The 17,927-nt window shown below is 45.4% G+C and overlaps 1 protein-coding gene across 1 annotated transcript in view; it reads right to left on the reverse strand.

Moving 5' to 3' along the window:
• Positions 1-1,248: 1,248 nt before the first annotated feature.
• The window catches only part of KDM4B (lysine demethylase 4B), a 198,683-nt gene continuing 182,004 nt past the window's right edge, over positions 1,249-17,927 (reverse strand). The window contains exons 15-22 of the mRNA XM_053372905.1: positions 14,422-14,498; positions 14,108-14,163; positions 13,040-13,148; positions 5,261-5,446; positions 5,000-5,164; positions 3,331-3,450; positions 2,769-2,861; positions 1,249-1,830 (exon numbers count right to left, since the gene is read on the reverse strand). Coding sequence (XP_053228880.1) covers positions 1,642-1,830; positions 2,769-2,861; positions 3,331-3,450; positions 5,000-5,164; positions 5,261-5,446; positions 13,040-13,148; positions 14,108-14,163; positions 14,422-14,498 — 995 coding nt within the window. The 3' untranslated portion in view covers positions 1,249-1,641. The remainder of the gene's footprint in view (positions 1,831-2,768; positions 2,862-3,330; positions 3,451-4,999; positions 5,165-5,260; positions 5,447-13,039; positions 13,149-14,107; positions 14,164-14,421; positions 14,499-17,927) is intronic.

Consider the following 17,927-nt stretch of genomic DNA (forward strand, 5'->3'; position numbering starts at 1 on the left):
AACATGCCGGGCTCTCTGCCTTGTGCAAATGATAAAGCCAACGCATAAAGACAAGTCAGGGTGAGGGATGACCCCCCCCTCACCTCCCACATATGGACTGAACATCTGCAAAGGCTAATATAGCTGGAAACTTTAACAGGGCCCCCAACTTGCTTGTCTTGGTTCCTCAAACCCCCAAGAAATTCAAAGCCTTTGTCTCAGGAAAGGGTGTTTCCAGAAGCGGAAAATGCCATGGGAAGAAGCCCTCTCCCAGACCCACAATCAAGGAAGAACTTCTCAGAAAACGGTGAAGTGAGGGCAGAATTATTTTTGGTACAGATCATACTTGGGACCATTTGAAGCATGTGGCAAACCCTGTATGCAGAGTACAGGCTAACCTCTTCTCCCCGCCCTCCCCAACCCCCCCCAAAGGGTTGATTTGGGCAGCCATCAAGTTGCTGGAACTGAGCAAAAGCAAGCTGTCACCAGTTCAGGCTGACCCAAGACATGCTGTCATGTCTCGCTCCTGCTAAACGACCCTTTGTCTGCACGGGGAATCAGGACCACCCCCATCCCCCCGCCCGCCCAATGTAGTAACAGTTCATTTGACTACCTCTTTCCATCACCTTCCAAAGAACAGCCAATTGACTTATGCCTCATAACCGAAACCCCTTGCTTACGCAATGCCAGGGAAATAATATGCAACCTTCCCAAACGTCCAACACAAAATTCCCCAGTGGTGGTGATTGAACAGGCAACCTAGTGACTTTTATGAAAGCGTTAACACTGAATTCTGTCCGGTAGCAGTTCTGTTGTGATGCTCTCATTTATTATAAAACGTTTCGGCTAAAGGAAAACTTTCTTTGTTCAACACAAACATTACCCCAACATATTTTCTCCCCTTAAAAGAGGCGTTTCAATAAAACCTGCCCTCCCTCCAATAAAACCAGGCATCAACTCTTTTTCTTTCTTTTTAAAAGAAAATCAGAATGGGGGGGGGAGTTCATTTGTTTTAAAGCCATGTTCGGGGGCGGGGAGTAGAAACACTTCACTTTTTCATTACATTGCTGCTGCTTGTATTGTTTAGTTTTTAAAATGCAATTGCTTTTTTCTTCCTTTTTTATAGAAAGTGTGTGTGTGTGTGTGTGTGTCACACACATAAATTGCTAATTCCAAAAAGGCGGCTTCAGTAGTCAGGGAAATAGCACCTTTTCAAGAAATACAGGAAAGAAGAAAAATATATATTGAGAGAGTAAGGGAGGAAAAAACTGGAGTGAACGCTTCTCCAGGTTTTTAACCACGGAAAACAAACAAAAAACAAACAGAATCAAAGGTTCAGTTGCACAAAGCTCCACTGACACATATTCTTCCAAAGTTTCTGTGCGGAAGGTTAACGCCCCCCCCCCAAGGTTTTTTCCTACTCAAAAGTTCGTCAAAAGGAAGAACAGAGGTAGGCCAGAGCAGGACGAGCTCCTCTGAAGTCCACACCAAGAACAGAATAAAATAATTAATTTGCAAGTTATTGCACAAAAGGCTGGGTCTCCCACGCCACAGTTTTCTAGTTAAATTACTTTCCGCAGGGATGTGAAAAAGGATGTTTTAAAAAGTTGCGTCTTTTTTTTTTTTTTTAGAAAAAAAATTAAATCAACTGTTCCTCTGGGTTTAGAACATAGTGCTGCTCTGTGCTCCTGGCTGGAAGGGTGCCTGCAGCAGGGTCTCCATGATGGCAAAGTAGTTGGGGCTGGGGCCAGGGTCTTCGGGGCTCTTGGTGTTGCCCACCCGAGGGCGCTTGGCTGCTTTCAAGTCGTCTCCCGGGACGGCGTCTTCCTGAGGCGCCCCAGTGCTGAGCGACTAGAAGGGCAACAGGAGAATGACAGGTGTGAGAGGAAGGCAGAAGGCACACAGGCAGAGAGAACTCAAGCACCCTTTCAGAGACCACATTTCACAAAAGCCACTGCTTTGCTGGCAGGAGATCCTTGGACCAAGGCTCTTGAATTAATCCTGAGGTGGATAATTGGTGAAAGCATCTCCCTGTGGACCCAAGCTTCACTTTATGAGATTTCGGAATGAATACAACACCATTTATTGATCACTCGGTTTCTCCAAGGGGTGAGTAGAGTCACAAATATGGTGGTGTAATAATAATAATAATAATAATAATAGAAGAAGAAGAAGAAGAAGAAGAAGAAGAAGAAGAAGAAGAAGCAGAAGCAGAAGAAGAAGAATGCCACATTCACACCACATAATACTGATGAAGATGATGATGATCATAATGATAATAATAGCAGCAGCAATCATGATATACAACAAATTATATAACATGATATAACAACAACAACAAATTATTTTATATTTTGTTGGAAGCTGCCCAGAGTGGCTGGGGCACTATAAATTATTTTTCCTTGGGTGCCAAAATGCCTCAGGCTGCCCCTAGCCAACAGGTATCCGATTTAGCAAAGTCAGTACAGTGGTACCTCGGGTTAAGAACTTAATTCATTCTGGAGGTCTGTTCTTAACCTGAAACTGTTCTTAACCTGAAGCACCACTTTAGCTAATGGGGCCTCCTGCTGCTGCGTGCAGCAATTTCTGTTCTCATCCTGAAGCAAAGTTCTTAACCCCAGGTACTATTTCTGGGTTAGCGGAGGCTGTAACCGGAAGCCTATGTAACCCGAGGTACCACTGTAACTAGAAAGGAGACATGACCTGTCTCCACTGCAGCAACAACTGTCCTGGAAAACAATTCAAAGCAGCAGCAGCAGCTTTGTAAAAAGTAGCCATGAGATACCTACCAAGCGTGATTTTACTCTCTTGGGAAGATCCTCTTCCAGGGTGTAGATATCGCCTCTTGTGACCATCAGCTGAGAGCCATCCTCAAACTCTACCTACAGAACGGAATGAGAGTGGCCATCAGACAACCGGACCTCCAGCTTACATTTTGCAACCTCCGTGGGACCAACCAACCATCCTTCCTTCTAAACCTAACCAAGGCTACTTAGCCCCAGAAAACGGGTTCTTGTTCTGTTCACTGTTTGGTTGTATGCACTATTCCTCTTAAGTGATGCATTTCCAGTTGGGAAATGACGACGCTGTGAATCAAGATGGTGCCAATTTAAAGGGCATAACCCTCTCAGCTTTGCTTTCCCTGTTTAAATCCACCAGCTGGAGCAAAGGCAGGGCTTGCTTGCTAACACACGGTTCTCCCCAGAACATGGAGGAGCAGCACATACGTCAGGAAACATCACTCCAGGGAAGTCACCAGTCCATCTCTGAATTCCAGAAGCAAGTCCATTTCTCTGCTAGTAAAAGTATCTAGTCTGGAAGGCAAAGGCAAAGGCACTGCTGGGCTCTTACCTGAAAGATCTGGCTGATCTGGGCAGCAATAAACTTGGCTTGGTAAGTGATGCCATCCGTCAGCTGCAGCTGAACCACCTCCCCCTCAGCGGGTGGCCCCATCTTGAGGCAGTCTCTGCTCTGAGAGGCAAGTCAGGGAATAAAGTCAGAGGGACTGTGGGAGGGAGGGGAGCACGCAGAAATGGCTGGCACCATAACATGTTCAACTAAGGAAGTCTGGGATGGGGCTATATCAGGCAAGCACCCACAGGCACGTTTTACAGGATTTTCAAGGGCAGACCCCGAGCACAAAGGCTATAAAGTAGCCTTTTTCAACCTGTGGGTCCCCAGATGTTGTTGGACTACAACTCCCATCACCCCTAGCTAACAAGGCCAGAGCTCAGGGATGATGGGAGTTGTAGTCCAACAACATCTGGGGACCCACAGGTTGAGAACCGCTGCTATAAAGGCTACCAGACATGATGTCTACATACTTCCTGCAGTATGAGAGGCGGTAAGCCTATGACTACAAGGGGGGAGAGTTGATGCTTGTGCAGATCCTGTTTGCTGGCTTCTCACAGGCCTCTGACTAGCCACATGTGAGAACAAGATGCAGTGCTAGATGGGCCTTTAGTCTGACCCAGCTTGGTTTTTTAAAATAATTGCATACACAAAATATAGAATACAAGGGGCTGCCATCCCTGCTCGCCAACCCCACATACCTGCAAACTCCATTGCCAACCCTTCTCCCACACCTGGGCCAATCCCTCCTCTCTTGACATCCCGCTCCCTCCTCGCCTACCCCAGACGTCCCTACCCGAAGCACCTCTCCACTGAAGCAATGTTTAACAGAAGGGAGGAGGGTCTTCAGAAAGCCGTTTGCCAAACCACACTCTGAAATGCCTGCTGCCCTACTTTAAACAGCTTGCTACCACTTTCCGCTGTTTGCTTGCCTGCCGTTCTGTCATCATGCTGGAGGTGGCCACACAAACTGCAGCACAATTACGGCTTTACCATTTTAATATATAGCAAGAGAGAATACACACACCTCTATCAATTTTAATCTCTCATATATATCTAACATGCCCCCATTTATGAGAGTAGTGGAAAAGCCCTATATAAGCTGATGTACAGCTGTACCTTGGAAGTCGAATGGAATCCATTCTGGAAGTCCATTCGACTTCCAAAGCATGGCTTCTGATTGGCTGCAGGAAGTTCCTGCAGCCAACTGGAAGCCACGCCAGACGTTTGGCTTCCGAAAATCGTTTGAAAACCAGTCACTTCTGGGTTTCGATCGTCCAGGAGCCTATTTGTTCAGGAGCCAAGGCATTCGAAATCCAAGGTACGACTGTATATAATAAAAACCATATTTTATCACAAACTTCTTGATCACGTAAATACACATGTTCTGCAAGTTTTACCAGTGAACCTTATGAAACCGCTCTTCCTTGGATGGTACAACAGAAGCAATTTTTTTTCTGCCATTCATAAATTCCATACTAGATCTTCAGCTCAAACTATCTTTTCTGTTTTGTTTTGTTTTAAATCTAACTCAAGAAGACAGAATTCTTATTTTAGCAATAATAGAAACAAGACTCACGGGCATGTAAGCAGAAAAGTAGTACACACCCTCCAGAATGGCAAAGAGACCTATAGAATGTTTTTCCACCTGAAACCTATGCTAACTTACAATAATGTTCTCTGGGTAAACGTTGTCGCTGTAGGATCCATCCTCGAAATTGACTTCGTAGAAGGTTTGCGTTGTCACGCCAATCACTTTGCACCGGTAGTAGAGACCGTTCCGGTTCTTTGTAATCACCGTCTGGGCCAGTGACACCTCCCTTGAAAATGGGATCTACAAACGGCAGATTAAAAACAGCAACGAAATTAGGCTTCTTTAAAATGAGAGAGAGGAGTGAAGGAAGAGAGATAAACCACCGAGGAGACCTACCATGTGGCTGGCCGCTTTGTGTTTGAAGCAGGTGATTGACACCGCGTAAGGCCAATCATCTGGCTCGATTGGCACCCCTGCTGCGTGGGCGCAGGTGACATGGAAAGAGGTCGAACAGTGCTCATAAGAGCACTGGATGCAAGCGCCTGACACTTTCTTCATCCACCTCCGGCAGTACACACATTTCTGGGGAAGGAATAAAGGTTGGTGTTACTGCATGGCACAGAGCTACCCATCACCACGGACATTTCTGGCAAGTTTAACTTGACTTCTTATGCTTGTGCCTCCACCTGCAGCTTGGCTCACGTGTTCGAATCTCTTGGAGCAATTTGCTTTGCAGATGAAACTGCTGTTAGGGTGCGGGCTAGGCCACATTTCAGATCAGCCATGAGGTCAACTTATGAGAGGCCCTGCTCTTTCAGCCCCACTTTGCGATTCAAGTATTATATAGCTGGGTTTACTGGAAGGGTGATGCTTGCCCCCCTGTCTTCATCCGTGAATTGCCAGCCCAGAGGCAGATACGTACACATGGGGTTGGGCAAGACTTTGAGCGGTTATTGCGTCAACAAGAAACCCATTTATTTGTTTAAATCCAAATATCCGGGGGGATTGAATTCAGAACCTGACTTCAATTGTTTTATTTGAATGTTGTTTTATGTAAAATCCATTGTATACTATCCAAATCTGTTCTATTTTAGAATAGAAATAGAAATAGAAATATCTTTATTGTCATTGCCCCCTCTCAGGGACAACGAAATTACTTGACTGCTCCATAAAAACACTAATTAAAACAATACAGTATAATACAGCAAGGAAGATTAGATGACTTTCAAAGTCCAGGCTTCCCATTCAGGGCCGAGATCGCTCTGGAGAAGAAGCTGTTCTTAAGACGGCTCGTTCTTGTCTTCATCGTCCTGTATCTCCGTCCCGACGGCAGGAGCTCGAAGAGACAGTGACCAGGATGCGATGGATCTTTTACTATGTCCAGTGCCTTCCTATGGCACCTTGTGGCATAAATCTGCTCTAAGGTGGAGAGTGGGCAGCCAACAATGCTCTCTGCTGCCTTAACAACTCTGCACAGCCCCATCCTGTCCTGGGTAGTACAGCTTCCGTACCACACACATAAGCCATAAGTGAGCACGCTCTCAATGGCACAGTGATAGAAGGCAAGCAGCAGTTTCTGCGGAAGATGGTTTTTCCTTAGAATTCTCAAAAAGTACAGTCTCTGCTGCGCCTTCTTCACAAGCCCCCTTGTGTTGACACTCCAGGACAGATCCTCTTGAATTCAATGCCCAAAAATCTGAACGTTGTTACCCTCTCCACACAGACCCCATCAATCAAAAGTGGCTGGATATTGCTCTTCTGTCTCCTGAAGTCCACCACAAGCTCCTTTGTCTTCCTTGTATTTATGAGCAAGTTGTATTTATGAGCAAGTCTGTCATTTTACGTTACATCTTGCATTGTAATGCCAGAATTGACGTACTGTTGCTTTAAGTTTCTTTACATTGTCTGCAACAATTGTGATGTGAAACACCTGTGGTCAACTTTGTATGTTCTATGCGTTTGTGTTTAAGCATCAGCAGCTACATTATCCAATGAGCACTGAATCCACTAGTATGATCTTCACTAGTATGCATATTTCATTGATAATTATTCAATATGTACCTCTTTCTATATTTTGTTCTACCGTATATCTTACATACAGCTTGCTCAGTTTTGTTGTCATTCATTGCTTGCAATTCTATTTCTAGCTGATGAAGACTTTATTCCGAAACAGTTGAACTATTCCAGATGCACTGTCCTTTTGAGACTTTGGAGAGACGTCTTCCTGTGAGACTTGTGTGAGACGTCTTCCTTTGAGAGACAGTTTGGAATTCCTCGCTATTCATTGGTTGTTTGAACTTTTGTTTGACTCTGAGACATATAACAACTTGCAGTTACTTGTATATTTTGTGAGATGTGCTGTATGATATATACATTATTTTGAACTGGCTTATCGTGTATTTTGAATGACATCATACCGATAATTATATATTTACTAACAGTTATTAGCCAGCGTGTTGCATTTGCATTTTTGCAGTCTGAGCTAAGAGAAGCTGAAGATTGCCTTCAGGTGCCACTATAGGGCATGTCATATATCAGCACTTGGTTCTAATCAGGGAGGGATTTGGGTATTGGCAATTTAATAATGAGATTTCATTGGTATTGACTAGCTGACTTGATCGCACACTTCACAACAGGCCCCCAACCCTGGCATTTTGTGTTTGTTTTCAAAACTGAAGTATCAAAATGTGCACAAATGAAAATACGTCAAAACTACATGCCAGACCAATACAGGAACATACACAAAAATATATCAACCACTAAAAACATTACTCATATAGCATGTCAGCCACTGTAGCAGATTTATTCCATGTACTAACTGTTCCTCGAAAAACTCAAAAGTTCCACCCTATAGCTACATCAAAATAATTTACCCCCCAAATTTAGTCAACTTGCCCAATTTCTTCTTGAACTATGACTTCTTTCCTCCCATTATTGGAAGAAATAATCCAACATTCCTTATAGTGTTTCAATACCTTTCAATACAGCTAGTGGTCAGATGATTCCATCATGCCTGTCATTCTCAAACATCTGAACACTGGCTGTCACTATGGCATTTGAACAGATGTGGGCTGTGCAGGGAATTCTGGGGTGCATTCAAGGATGCAACAGCTGGGTCAGCACAGGCCAAGACCACATGCTAGAAGGTATCTAACACTATCTCAAAAACGATTGCAAACAACTAAACGGCATTAGCAGGATTAATCTAAAAACAAGCACTTAAAAGGTTAATTTAAAAGAAAACTAGAGAGTAACCAAGTAATAATAATAATAATTATAATAATAACAACAATAATTTTCTTATTTATACCCTGCCCATCTGGCTGGGTTTCCCCAGCCACTATGGGTGGCTCCCAACAGAATATTAAAAACACGATTAAACATCAAACATTAAAAACTTCTCTAAACAGGGCTGCCTTCAGATGTCTTCTAAAAGTCAAATAGTTGTTTGTTTCCTTATTTCCATCTGAAGGGAGGGTGTTTCACAGGGCGGGCGCCACTACCGAGAAGGTGTAAAGTGGGAGATGCAGTTTTGGAAATGAGTTTACATGAAAGCACGAAAGGGGGGGAATCACATTGAGTACGTACTGATTTAGATGCAATTATTGATATATGTGTGTGTGTGTGTGGTACCTAAAACATGGTAGGAAAAAGGTAAAGGTTCCCTGGACGGTTAAGTCCGGTCGGAAATAGACTATGGGGTACAGCGCTCATCTCCAGTTTCAGGCTGAGGGAGCCGGAGTTTGTCCACAGACAGCTTTCTGGGTCATGTGGCCAGCAGGACTAAATAGCTTCTGGTGCAATGGGACACTGCTGTGCAAGGCAGAGCGCAAAGAAATTCCGCTTACCTTCCTGACATAAAAAGGGTAAAGGTAAAGGGACCCCTGACCATTAGGTCCAGTCGTGACCGACTCTGGAGTTGCAGTGCTCATCTCGCTTTATTGGCCGAGGGAGCTGGCGTACAGTTTCCGGGTCATGTGGCCAGCAGGACTAAGCCGCTTCTGGCGAACCAGAGCAGGACACGGAAATGCCGTTTACCTTCCCGCCGGAGCGGTACGTATTTATCTACTTGCACTTTGACGTGCTTTCGAACTGCTAGGTTGGCAGGAGCAGGGACTGAGCAACGGGAGCTCACCCCATTGCGGGGATTCGAACTGCCGACCTTCTGATCGGCAAGTCCTAGGCTCTGTGGTTTAACCCACAGTGCCACCCGCGTAGTGATACCTATTTATCTACTCGCAGTGTTATTTATGCTTTCGAGCTGCTAGGTTGGCCGGAGCTGGGACAGACCAACGGGAGCTCACCCCATCGTGAGGATTTGAACTGCCAATCATTACGATCAGCAACCCCAAGAGGCTCAGTGGTTTAGACCACAGCCCCACCTACGTCACACTGGGTACGGAAATACGGATAACGGGGAACAAACTGTTCGCCAGGCCCAGACTCCTTGTTCTCTGAAAGACTAGGGCAGCTCTTGGGAGTGCCACAACAATGTGTTACCCCTAGAATGGCCAGACACGGTACTGTAGCTTTTCTCGGTGCATCCAGACCAGAGGAGCCAGTATGGGCCTGGCTACTGCTCCAAGCTCAGTTCCTCAGTCTGAGGAAACTTGCAAGTGAGACACGCTGCTAAAATAGATACCTCCACCTCCATTCCTGCAGCCCCGCTATCTTCCCACTATGGAAAAAGTCTACTAACTCGCACTGTGCGCCTCTGGATCCCTGGCCACTGAACTCAGCAACCCTACTGTTTGGACCATGTCACTAGCCTTGACCCCAGGAGCTCTTTTCCAGGAGTGAACTTGCCTGCTTTTCTTCTCATTGAGAAAAACTTCTGGGGTTCCCTGAAACACCGTTTGAAACCTGCTGATCTAGAACCACCCACTCATCCACATACCGCCTCTCATCATCGCCTCCAGTCACTCAACCCACACAACTCAAAACCAATTTTCTAGCAAATTAAGTTAACAACACAGCAAAGCAGGGGACTCACTCTGCCATAAATGCGTCCTGACAAGTCAGACAAGGAGGAAGAAGATGAGCATCTCCCTTAGCCATTATCAGTCTCGCAAGATAAAATGTTACCAGGGAAGAAGCAGCAGAAATCTTTTAAAGGTATGAGATGAAGGGAGCAAAGGAGAAACCATGCGCCTACAAACATATCCTGGAAATAAAGCCGCGTTGAAAAATCGTATCATCGCCACCATCATCGCTAAGAGTAAGAAATGGCCTGTCTGCCTCATGATGGAAGCTACATTTCATGTATTCCACAGAGAAGATGACAGCTAATTATTCCGAATCTGTGTGCCGTAAATAATTTACAGATGCGGGCCCCGCAAAGCCCCATTAATCAGGAGCCACACAAATGGTGTTGTTGATAAACCAAGCGGCACATTGCACTTATGGCAAAGGAGAGCTTGGCCTTGATACCTGACATGTGTGGCGGGGCCACAGCTCAGGACCCTCCCCCCTAAAGGAAGGACCCCCTCCACCGCCCAGCTAACAAAATTTGTGAATCAAACAGAAATAGCAAGATGAAGACAGCTGTCTTCCTTCACTGTGCCATATCAGCATTTATTACACAGCATCAAAATCAAATATTAGTCAAGGGGTCAGCAACTAGAAACTCTGGGGCCAAATCTGGCCCCCCAGCGCTAAGAACAGTGATGAGGTCAATGGAACCTTGGCAGCAGGCTATGTGTGTGTGCGCGTGAATGTGTATGTCTTATCAAAGTGGCCCTTTGGAATCACAGAACTGAAGAGTTGGAAGGGACCCCATGTGCCATCTAGTCCAACCCTCTGCAATGCAGGAAACTCAGCTAAAGCATCTGTGACAGATTGCCATCCAACCTCTGCTTAAAATCCCCCATGGAAGGAGAGAGAAGAACAGCTGCTAATCATATGCCAAATTCTACAGTCCTGGTAACAACACACACAATGTAACAGGCTGATTTGACTATGTAACTTCTATTTCAAAGACAATTCAAGCTATAATATCTCACAAAGTGTAATTCCATAGACCAACACATCATGCAAACAGAACATATCAAGAGAAATTAAAATCCAATGGATGGTGGATAAAGGAGATAAAGTCCATTTGGTTCCTAAATTGGCATTTTGGCAATAACCACAACATGGTATGCTTATCTTACAATGTTCCACGTATCGCTGCTTTGAGGATGTAGATATCGGATCAGATGAAAAACTTGAAGGTATGGCACAGGGTAAATGCAGAAGCACCGGGTTCATGGACATACCCTACCCTGCCCTGCCCTTAGCAGTTACAACTGAGCCCAACCTGCAGTTGAGAGTTTGAGCAGGGGGACCAGGCCTCATCTCCTTGTTCAGCTATGGAGTCTTTGGGTAGACCTGGGCAAATTCTCTAGCTTTCAGCCTTTATTCTGGAAACAATAGGCCTAGTCCCAGGTGACACTACATGGAGGGAAGACAGAAAACCTGTCTTTTCTAAACTCAAGATAGCTGTCTGCTTAAGCCTTTATTATCGCAATATGCTCTTCCTGCCCTCTCCCCAATTCTTTGTTCTGCCACATAAGATCCCAAGCCTCATTGACCTTTATATCATCATCTGCTCCTGCTTTGAAGCAAGACCCAGCTCACAGAACTTTCCCCCTGAAGCAGCTAAACAGTTGTGCCTGAGTGTTTCCTTAAAAGACCTCCTGTCACTGCATGGTGAAATGTGCAAAGGAGAACAAGCAGTGGATTTGGGTGCTTGGTTTCCAGCTTTTAAGCTAGTTAACTGCGGCAGGGGGCTCATCTTCTGCAAGATGTCTTGCCTGATTCGCTTTCCCACTGAGACTAATTCAAGCCCGGTCTATTTAACCCACTCAAGATTTCAATGCAAAAAAAGGGGGGAGCTATTTCTCTCTTTATGGCACGAGGAGCTGCACAATCTGTACAAGAACTCAAATACTAGGCTAGATTACTGCAATGCATTATACATGGGGCTGCCTGTAAAGGAAACTTCAGCCGCTGCAGAATTCATTGGCCAAGTTGCTCACCGGGGCAAAACGGTTTGAGCATATAATGCCAATCCTGTCCTGACTTCACTGGCTGCCAATCAGTTTCCAGGCCGAATTGAAAGTGCTGGTTTTGACCTATTAAACTTTAAATGGCTCAGGACTGCAATACCTTCAGGACTGCCTCTCCCCATATGAACCAACCTGGACAATCGTCATCAGAGGCCTTCTTCATGTGCCTTAATCAGACCCCATCTGTTCTCCAAGACAGACAGAGATCTTCCCAGACCCTGATAAGAGCCCTTTAATGGAGGACTGAACGAGGGACCTTCTAGAGGCAAAGTATGTGCTCTACTATTAAGCTAAGGATTCTTTCAACAGATTCTTGCAGCAATGTGGAGGACTGTGCCTCTTCATTTCTGTTTGCTGCAGTTCAGCACAGCTCCTTACGTGGAGTGCCGTAGTTAGACTCGATACCATGATTTGACCAGCCCTTCAGATCTGCTCATCCCAAGGAAGGAAGGGATTATTGGGAGCAGCTAGAAACTCTCCCGATTTGTGTTTATGTGTGTATAAACACAGTGTTTGCATTTTAAGGCTCTGGATTCTAAAACTTGCATATGGGCCAGTGCATGCGGTTCCTGAAACAACAAGGGCTAATGACATGGTTCATGCAAAATAAAATAAAATAAAAAGGCAGAAACTCCAGACCAAACGCATTCTGTGAAACTGCTATTCAAAACAGCGAGGAAATGCAGAGCAGACAAAGGGATGGGACAAGCCGTAAAGCCTCATGGCAGCTGCAGAGGACTTAACAGATTTCTCCGGGGAGCCCCATTAAGCAGTACAAGCAAGTCCCATGTAAAAAAAGGATTTTTAATTTGCTGTTACAAGCGTGGGTAATGAAGAGGACGGCGAGCTGGAAATGTCAGGTTATCCATAAAGGAGCTAGCTCCACACAATTTATCGCTTGTGTATCAATTCAGAGCCGTCACTCTGGCCTGAATAATGAATGCATTTTACCACCACAGCATGAACCAAAGCCCCCTTTGTAGGGGGAGGGAGAAGCGCAACAGCATAACAGAGCCTCTCGTAACCTCCAAGCCAAAGTCTGCCAGAGCTCTCAGCAGGCTAACACCCTGCGTCACTTTTCAAGTCATGTCCCTCCTTTTTCCTACCCATTTTGATGGGTTCTTACCAGTTTCCACCTTTGCTCCAAAACGGCAGTGATGTCTACAGGGTGGCGCTCAATGACATTGAGGAAGCGGGCTTCAGGGACAGCGATTGCACAGATTACATGGACCCACCTGCAAAACAACGAAGATGAAAATAATGATAATAATGAAAAGCTAGTCTCTTCATGGTCCACGGAGCACGTGGCCCACAGGCTAGCAGTTGCTGGTCCCTGGCAGAGAGCTCACTGGCAGCAATGAAACTGGACTAATCAACTCTCCGGTTATCTAGGAGCACTTATTACAGAAGCAACAATTCTGGCACACCTTGCAATAGAAAGGTGTGTGTTGTGCCTCAGCCTGTCTCACTTTAGAACTCACTAGTTGAATGCCTGCAACATTTATTTCTCAAAGTTTTGGGAGAAGTCTCTAAAGCATGAAATAGGGAACATGAGGCCCTGCATATGCTGTCGGACTCCCAACTCCCAGCCTCAGCCTGAGCGGCCAACGCTCAGGGAAGACGAGAATTATCATTCAAGAACATGCGGAGGGCCACAGCTCCCCCAGCCTAGTTCTGGAGAATGGCCCTTTCCCCTGCTTAACCCCCCCCCCCATCGTCCCCGGGGAAGGAAGAAAATGGCCCTGCCACTGCTAAGCCACAGCGCCACTAACTTTAAAATAAAAATGCAAAACAGAAATATTAAACAGAAAGCTTAGCTGCAAATCTCCCTGAAGAGTTAAAAAGGCATGGGGGGGCCTCACACAGATTAAGGTAACCTAAACCAGTGTTTCCCAACCTTGTGCCTCCAGCTGTTTTTGGACTACAATTCCCATCATCCCTTGCCACTGGTCTTGCTAGTCAGGGATGATGGGAGTTGTAGTTCAAAAACAGCTGGAGGCACAAGGTTGAGAAACACTGGCCTAAACCACCCAAGAGACTTTGCAAATGGAAATAACAAATCCACGTCCACCTAGAAAGGTAGCCATAGCAATGGGATTTTGAGGATCTTCTTGTTATAAACTTATAAAATCCTGGTGGATTGCGAGGCATGCAAATTATTTCATTTTATATATTTTTTTTGTATTCTATATACCTTCCATCTGTGGTCCTTTGAAGGGCTCCTCCCCTGAGATTACAAAGACAGCAATCCTACAGGCACAATATTGGAAAAAAACAGGTTAGCAATTAAAGAAGAAAAAAGACATTTCAAGGAAGACTCCAAACGTTTTCACATTAGGGGCATGTCTATTGATGTAGCGTCTGGGAAATCTTTTAAAACAAAACAAGCAAGCAGTATGTTTACAGCCCACATGGTTATGAAGTTAAGCTTGAACCCTAAATTGGGACGTGCACATTATAGCCTTGCCCCAATGTCCTTTTGGCCACCTCCAAAAAGGCTTGACTTACCGCTAGCAATGCATTGGCTGAGCACCGGGAACAGGTCCAGCCTTCATTCACTATGTCAGGATGTATCCCATAGCAACCTGTGACAAATAGAAAAGCATCAGGTTGAAATAAATAGAAAGCCAACACTAAAAATCCAGGCACATATTTCACATTTTGGCTCTTCGAGGAGCAGAATTGATGCCATGGGAGTAATGCAGGAAACCATCTTAGTAAAACCAGAGGCTCAGAGAGAGGAAGGGAAAACCATCTTGTGCACAGAGCTCAGCTAATGAATTATCCGCATGCCTAGCTTACTCATTTCTGGTGCTCAGAACAAGATATGAATAACACACCTAATAAAAACAGACAAAAGATGAATACTATGCCTTCTCTCCTCCCTACCATCCAAAATCTTCCCCTCTAAATGCTAGCCCAAATAAAAAAAAAACATTTCACAATGCTTTTGCAAGAAGCTCAAAAGCTAGGGCATTGGCCCTCCCTCGGGATAGGAGAGTTCCGCAGCTGAGAAGCAGCCACCACAGGTGCTCTACGCACATCTCTGCACTTCAGATGGACAGAAAAGAAATTTACAAGGGCATTTCATATTTAATATATAAAAGAGGAGGCAGGCCCTTCGACCCTGTGCACACAATGAGTTAAAGTACCCGCTTTACATCAGGGGTGGGAAATCCAGTGCAGGGGTGTAGGAAGGTGGGGGCGGCCCATCCTGGGTGTCATCTCCGAGGGGGGCGTCGAAAAAGGACACCGCGGGGGGGGGGCTCGCTTCGCCACCGCCGTGCGTGGCACATTGCCCCTCCCCAACCCGTGCAGCTCGCCCCGGGTGCACGGCATGGCCACAGCTCCAGGCGTCCATGCAGCTAACTCTGCCACTGATCCAGTGGTCCTTCAGCCTCAGTCTCCATGGCTAACAGACAAGTCTGCATGGCTTTCGGATGCTGCTGGTTCCCCACTCTGGTTCTACATGATTTAACTCTAGGAGAAGGGCCAAAGCAAATTGAAAGGCTCCAAGTAAGGCACGGCCACTCTCTCTCTTTCAACAGGATATCTGGGTGAGGTACTTTAATACTTTATTTCTACAATCTCGGTGGTGGGGGGAGAATAAACCTTCAGGTAATGCCGAAGCCTTTTGAGTTACATAAAAGGCAGCTACTTAACAGAGGCAGATATAATCCCCATAAGGGAAAGGATGGGGCAGTGGTTAAGTCAATAATGCAAAGCCCATAGTCTCCTTGAAGTCTCAGTCTCCCTCTCCCTCTCCCTCTCTCTCTCTCTCTCTCTCTCTCTCTCTCTCTCTCACACACACACACACACACACCCAGGGCAGGGGAGGCAGAAGATTTAATCTAGACCTTGTGAAAAAGAAAGACCTCGGTTGTCACACCTTCAGAAAGCTGATCAGGAAAGCAAAATGGAAACTGTTGTCTTTAATTAAAATATTTATGGAGTCCAAAAGAGCTGTGTGAAGAGACTGTGAAATTTCAACATCGATTTCTTGCTTCAAGAGAGCACAGAAAAATATGCTTCTGTATTTGGGGAAAGGATGGAAGAATAGGTCTTTTGGAAGAGCAGATGCATTTTTTGAAAGATGCAAACTAAAAACAAAATGCAAACAGAGGGAGAGAGACAATAAGGAAGTATTGATTGTGCGGGGCGGGGGGGGGGAGTGTCTGCAACAACCACAGTGTGGTTTTCAAGCTCTGCTTCTTAAAAGGTATGGGAAAAAAGAGCCTGGCTAGATTAGATGGATTGTGACCATTCTTGAACATTTCAAAGTATGACAAATAACTGCATTTTATATACTGAGTTCAGATATCTCTTATGGAACTAGTAAAACCGGTGAAACCTGCAACAAAATGCCGCGGTGCAAAGTGCTCCTGTTCTAAGTTACGGCAAGGCAGCCATATCTCCTTCCCGTACAGTCCCTTCTGGAGAGCCATGGGCTGGTATAGAATACATCTCTTATGACTCTGGTGGGGTGTGTACAGATGCAGGGACTGTATATACTGTGGATTCATGGGGAGGGAGCAGCACAGGAGGAATCAACCTTGCTAACCGGATCCAAAAATCCACACATACACCCCACACTCACACACGTAAACAAATCTCACTACAGCCAACCAAAGACAACCAACCACACTCTTGGCCATCCCCAACCTCTCTCGCCACCAAGGAAATATAACAAGCAAATAGTAAGAGAACACATACAAGTGATGCTGACACAAAACCCCACACATACACTAAGTAGAAAAATAGAAGCATTCTCACCCCACTTGCCATTTCACCCTCCCCCTCTTTCCTTCCCAACCGAATACTGCATGCAACACTAACGTCTCACAACGAAGGAAACTGATCACAGAAAACACAACTTGAAAAAGGAGACAATGCACATATTTTTGAAAACTAAGAAATCTTTAATAAAAAAGAGATGTTTCAGAAACTTTCCCTTGTCCTTCCTAGACCTTCTCTGCCTTCCAAATTAACCATTCTGCTCAGGCTGAAAGCTTTGAAGGAGGCCGGCCTATAATGGATATGTCAGAGGGGGGAAAAGACCCAATAAAATAATGGACTCTCCTCTAATAGATACTGTCTTGCCAGGAGCCCAATCTATAAACAGAAAACATCAGAGGGGAGGCTTGAGCATCTGAAACAAATAAAAAAAAATGCCCTTTGGTTTATGGCAGGTGACATTCCCAACCCTTGCTTGGGGTGAGGCAGAGAGGCTTGGACCTGGCTTCTTTTTCTCTTGGGGGTTTGCTTTCAAATGGGAACTGCAGCTGCTTCCTATTGCTCAAGTATTTTGCTTTGGCATCTTTCTTGGAAGATGCCCTCAAGGTTTCTTGCGAAGGACTGTTTGCATATACTTATAAGCACCAGAGCCTGTTCCTCACAAGGGTTATAGAAGGATAAGCCAGAGAGGAAGAAATCCATACCCAGCAGGTGGAGGGCACCCCGGGAAAGACGCCACAAGCCCCACTCTGATAACTTTCGCAAAAGAATACATGGGTAAGGTGTCTATGTGATGGTACACCCACCCCTTCCCTCCTCACTTAATACTCTCCGTAAAATTAAAAACCCTTAAGCGTCTGCTCGTGTCTGAAGACACTCCTTAAAGGCATTCCGTTCTCCCAAAACTCACATCTCCATTCTCTTCCCACTTGCCCAAAAAGAGCTCAGAAGGGAAGGGGAAGCAGACCAATGGCAACTTCAGGAATAACATCTTAATGAGGAACAAACTGTATTAGGCCACAGCTCCGGGGCAGGGGCACATGCCCTCCATGCAGGCCCCAGGTCCATGAGTGGGAAACAAAGAGCAAGAGAGAAAAGCAGGCCAAAAAGCAAAATGTCCAATTTATGCAAAACAATCCTGCGGGACTGAAAAGTTTGCGTCCTGCTGTTTAAACACAAACTGGCCAAAACATGGATGGCTATCCCCAAAGATGTCACAGCGTCTGTGTCATACTTGTGATTCAAGGCACAGGCACATTAATGGATTGTCTGGAGGTTTT

This window comes from Podarcis raffonei, chromosome 18, assembly GCF_027172205.1.
Source record: "Podarcis raffonei isolate rPodRaf1 chromosome 18, rPodRaf1.pri, whole genome shotgun sequence".
In the NCBI taxonomy this organism is placed as follows: domain Eukaryota; kingdom Metazoa; phylum Chordata; class Lepidosauria; order Squamata; family Lacertidae; genus Podarcis; species Podarcis raffonei.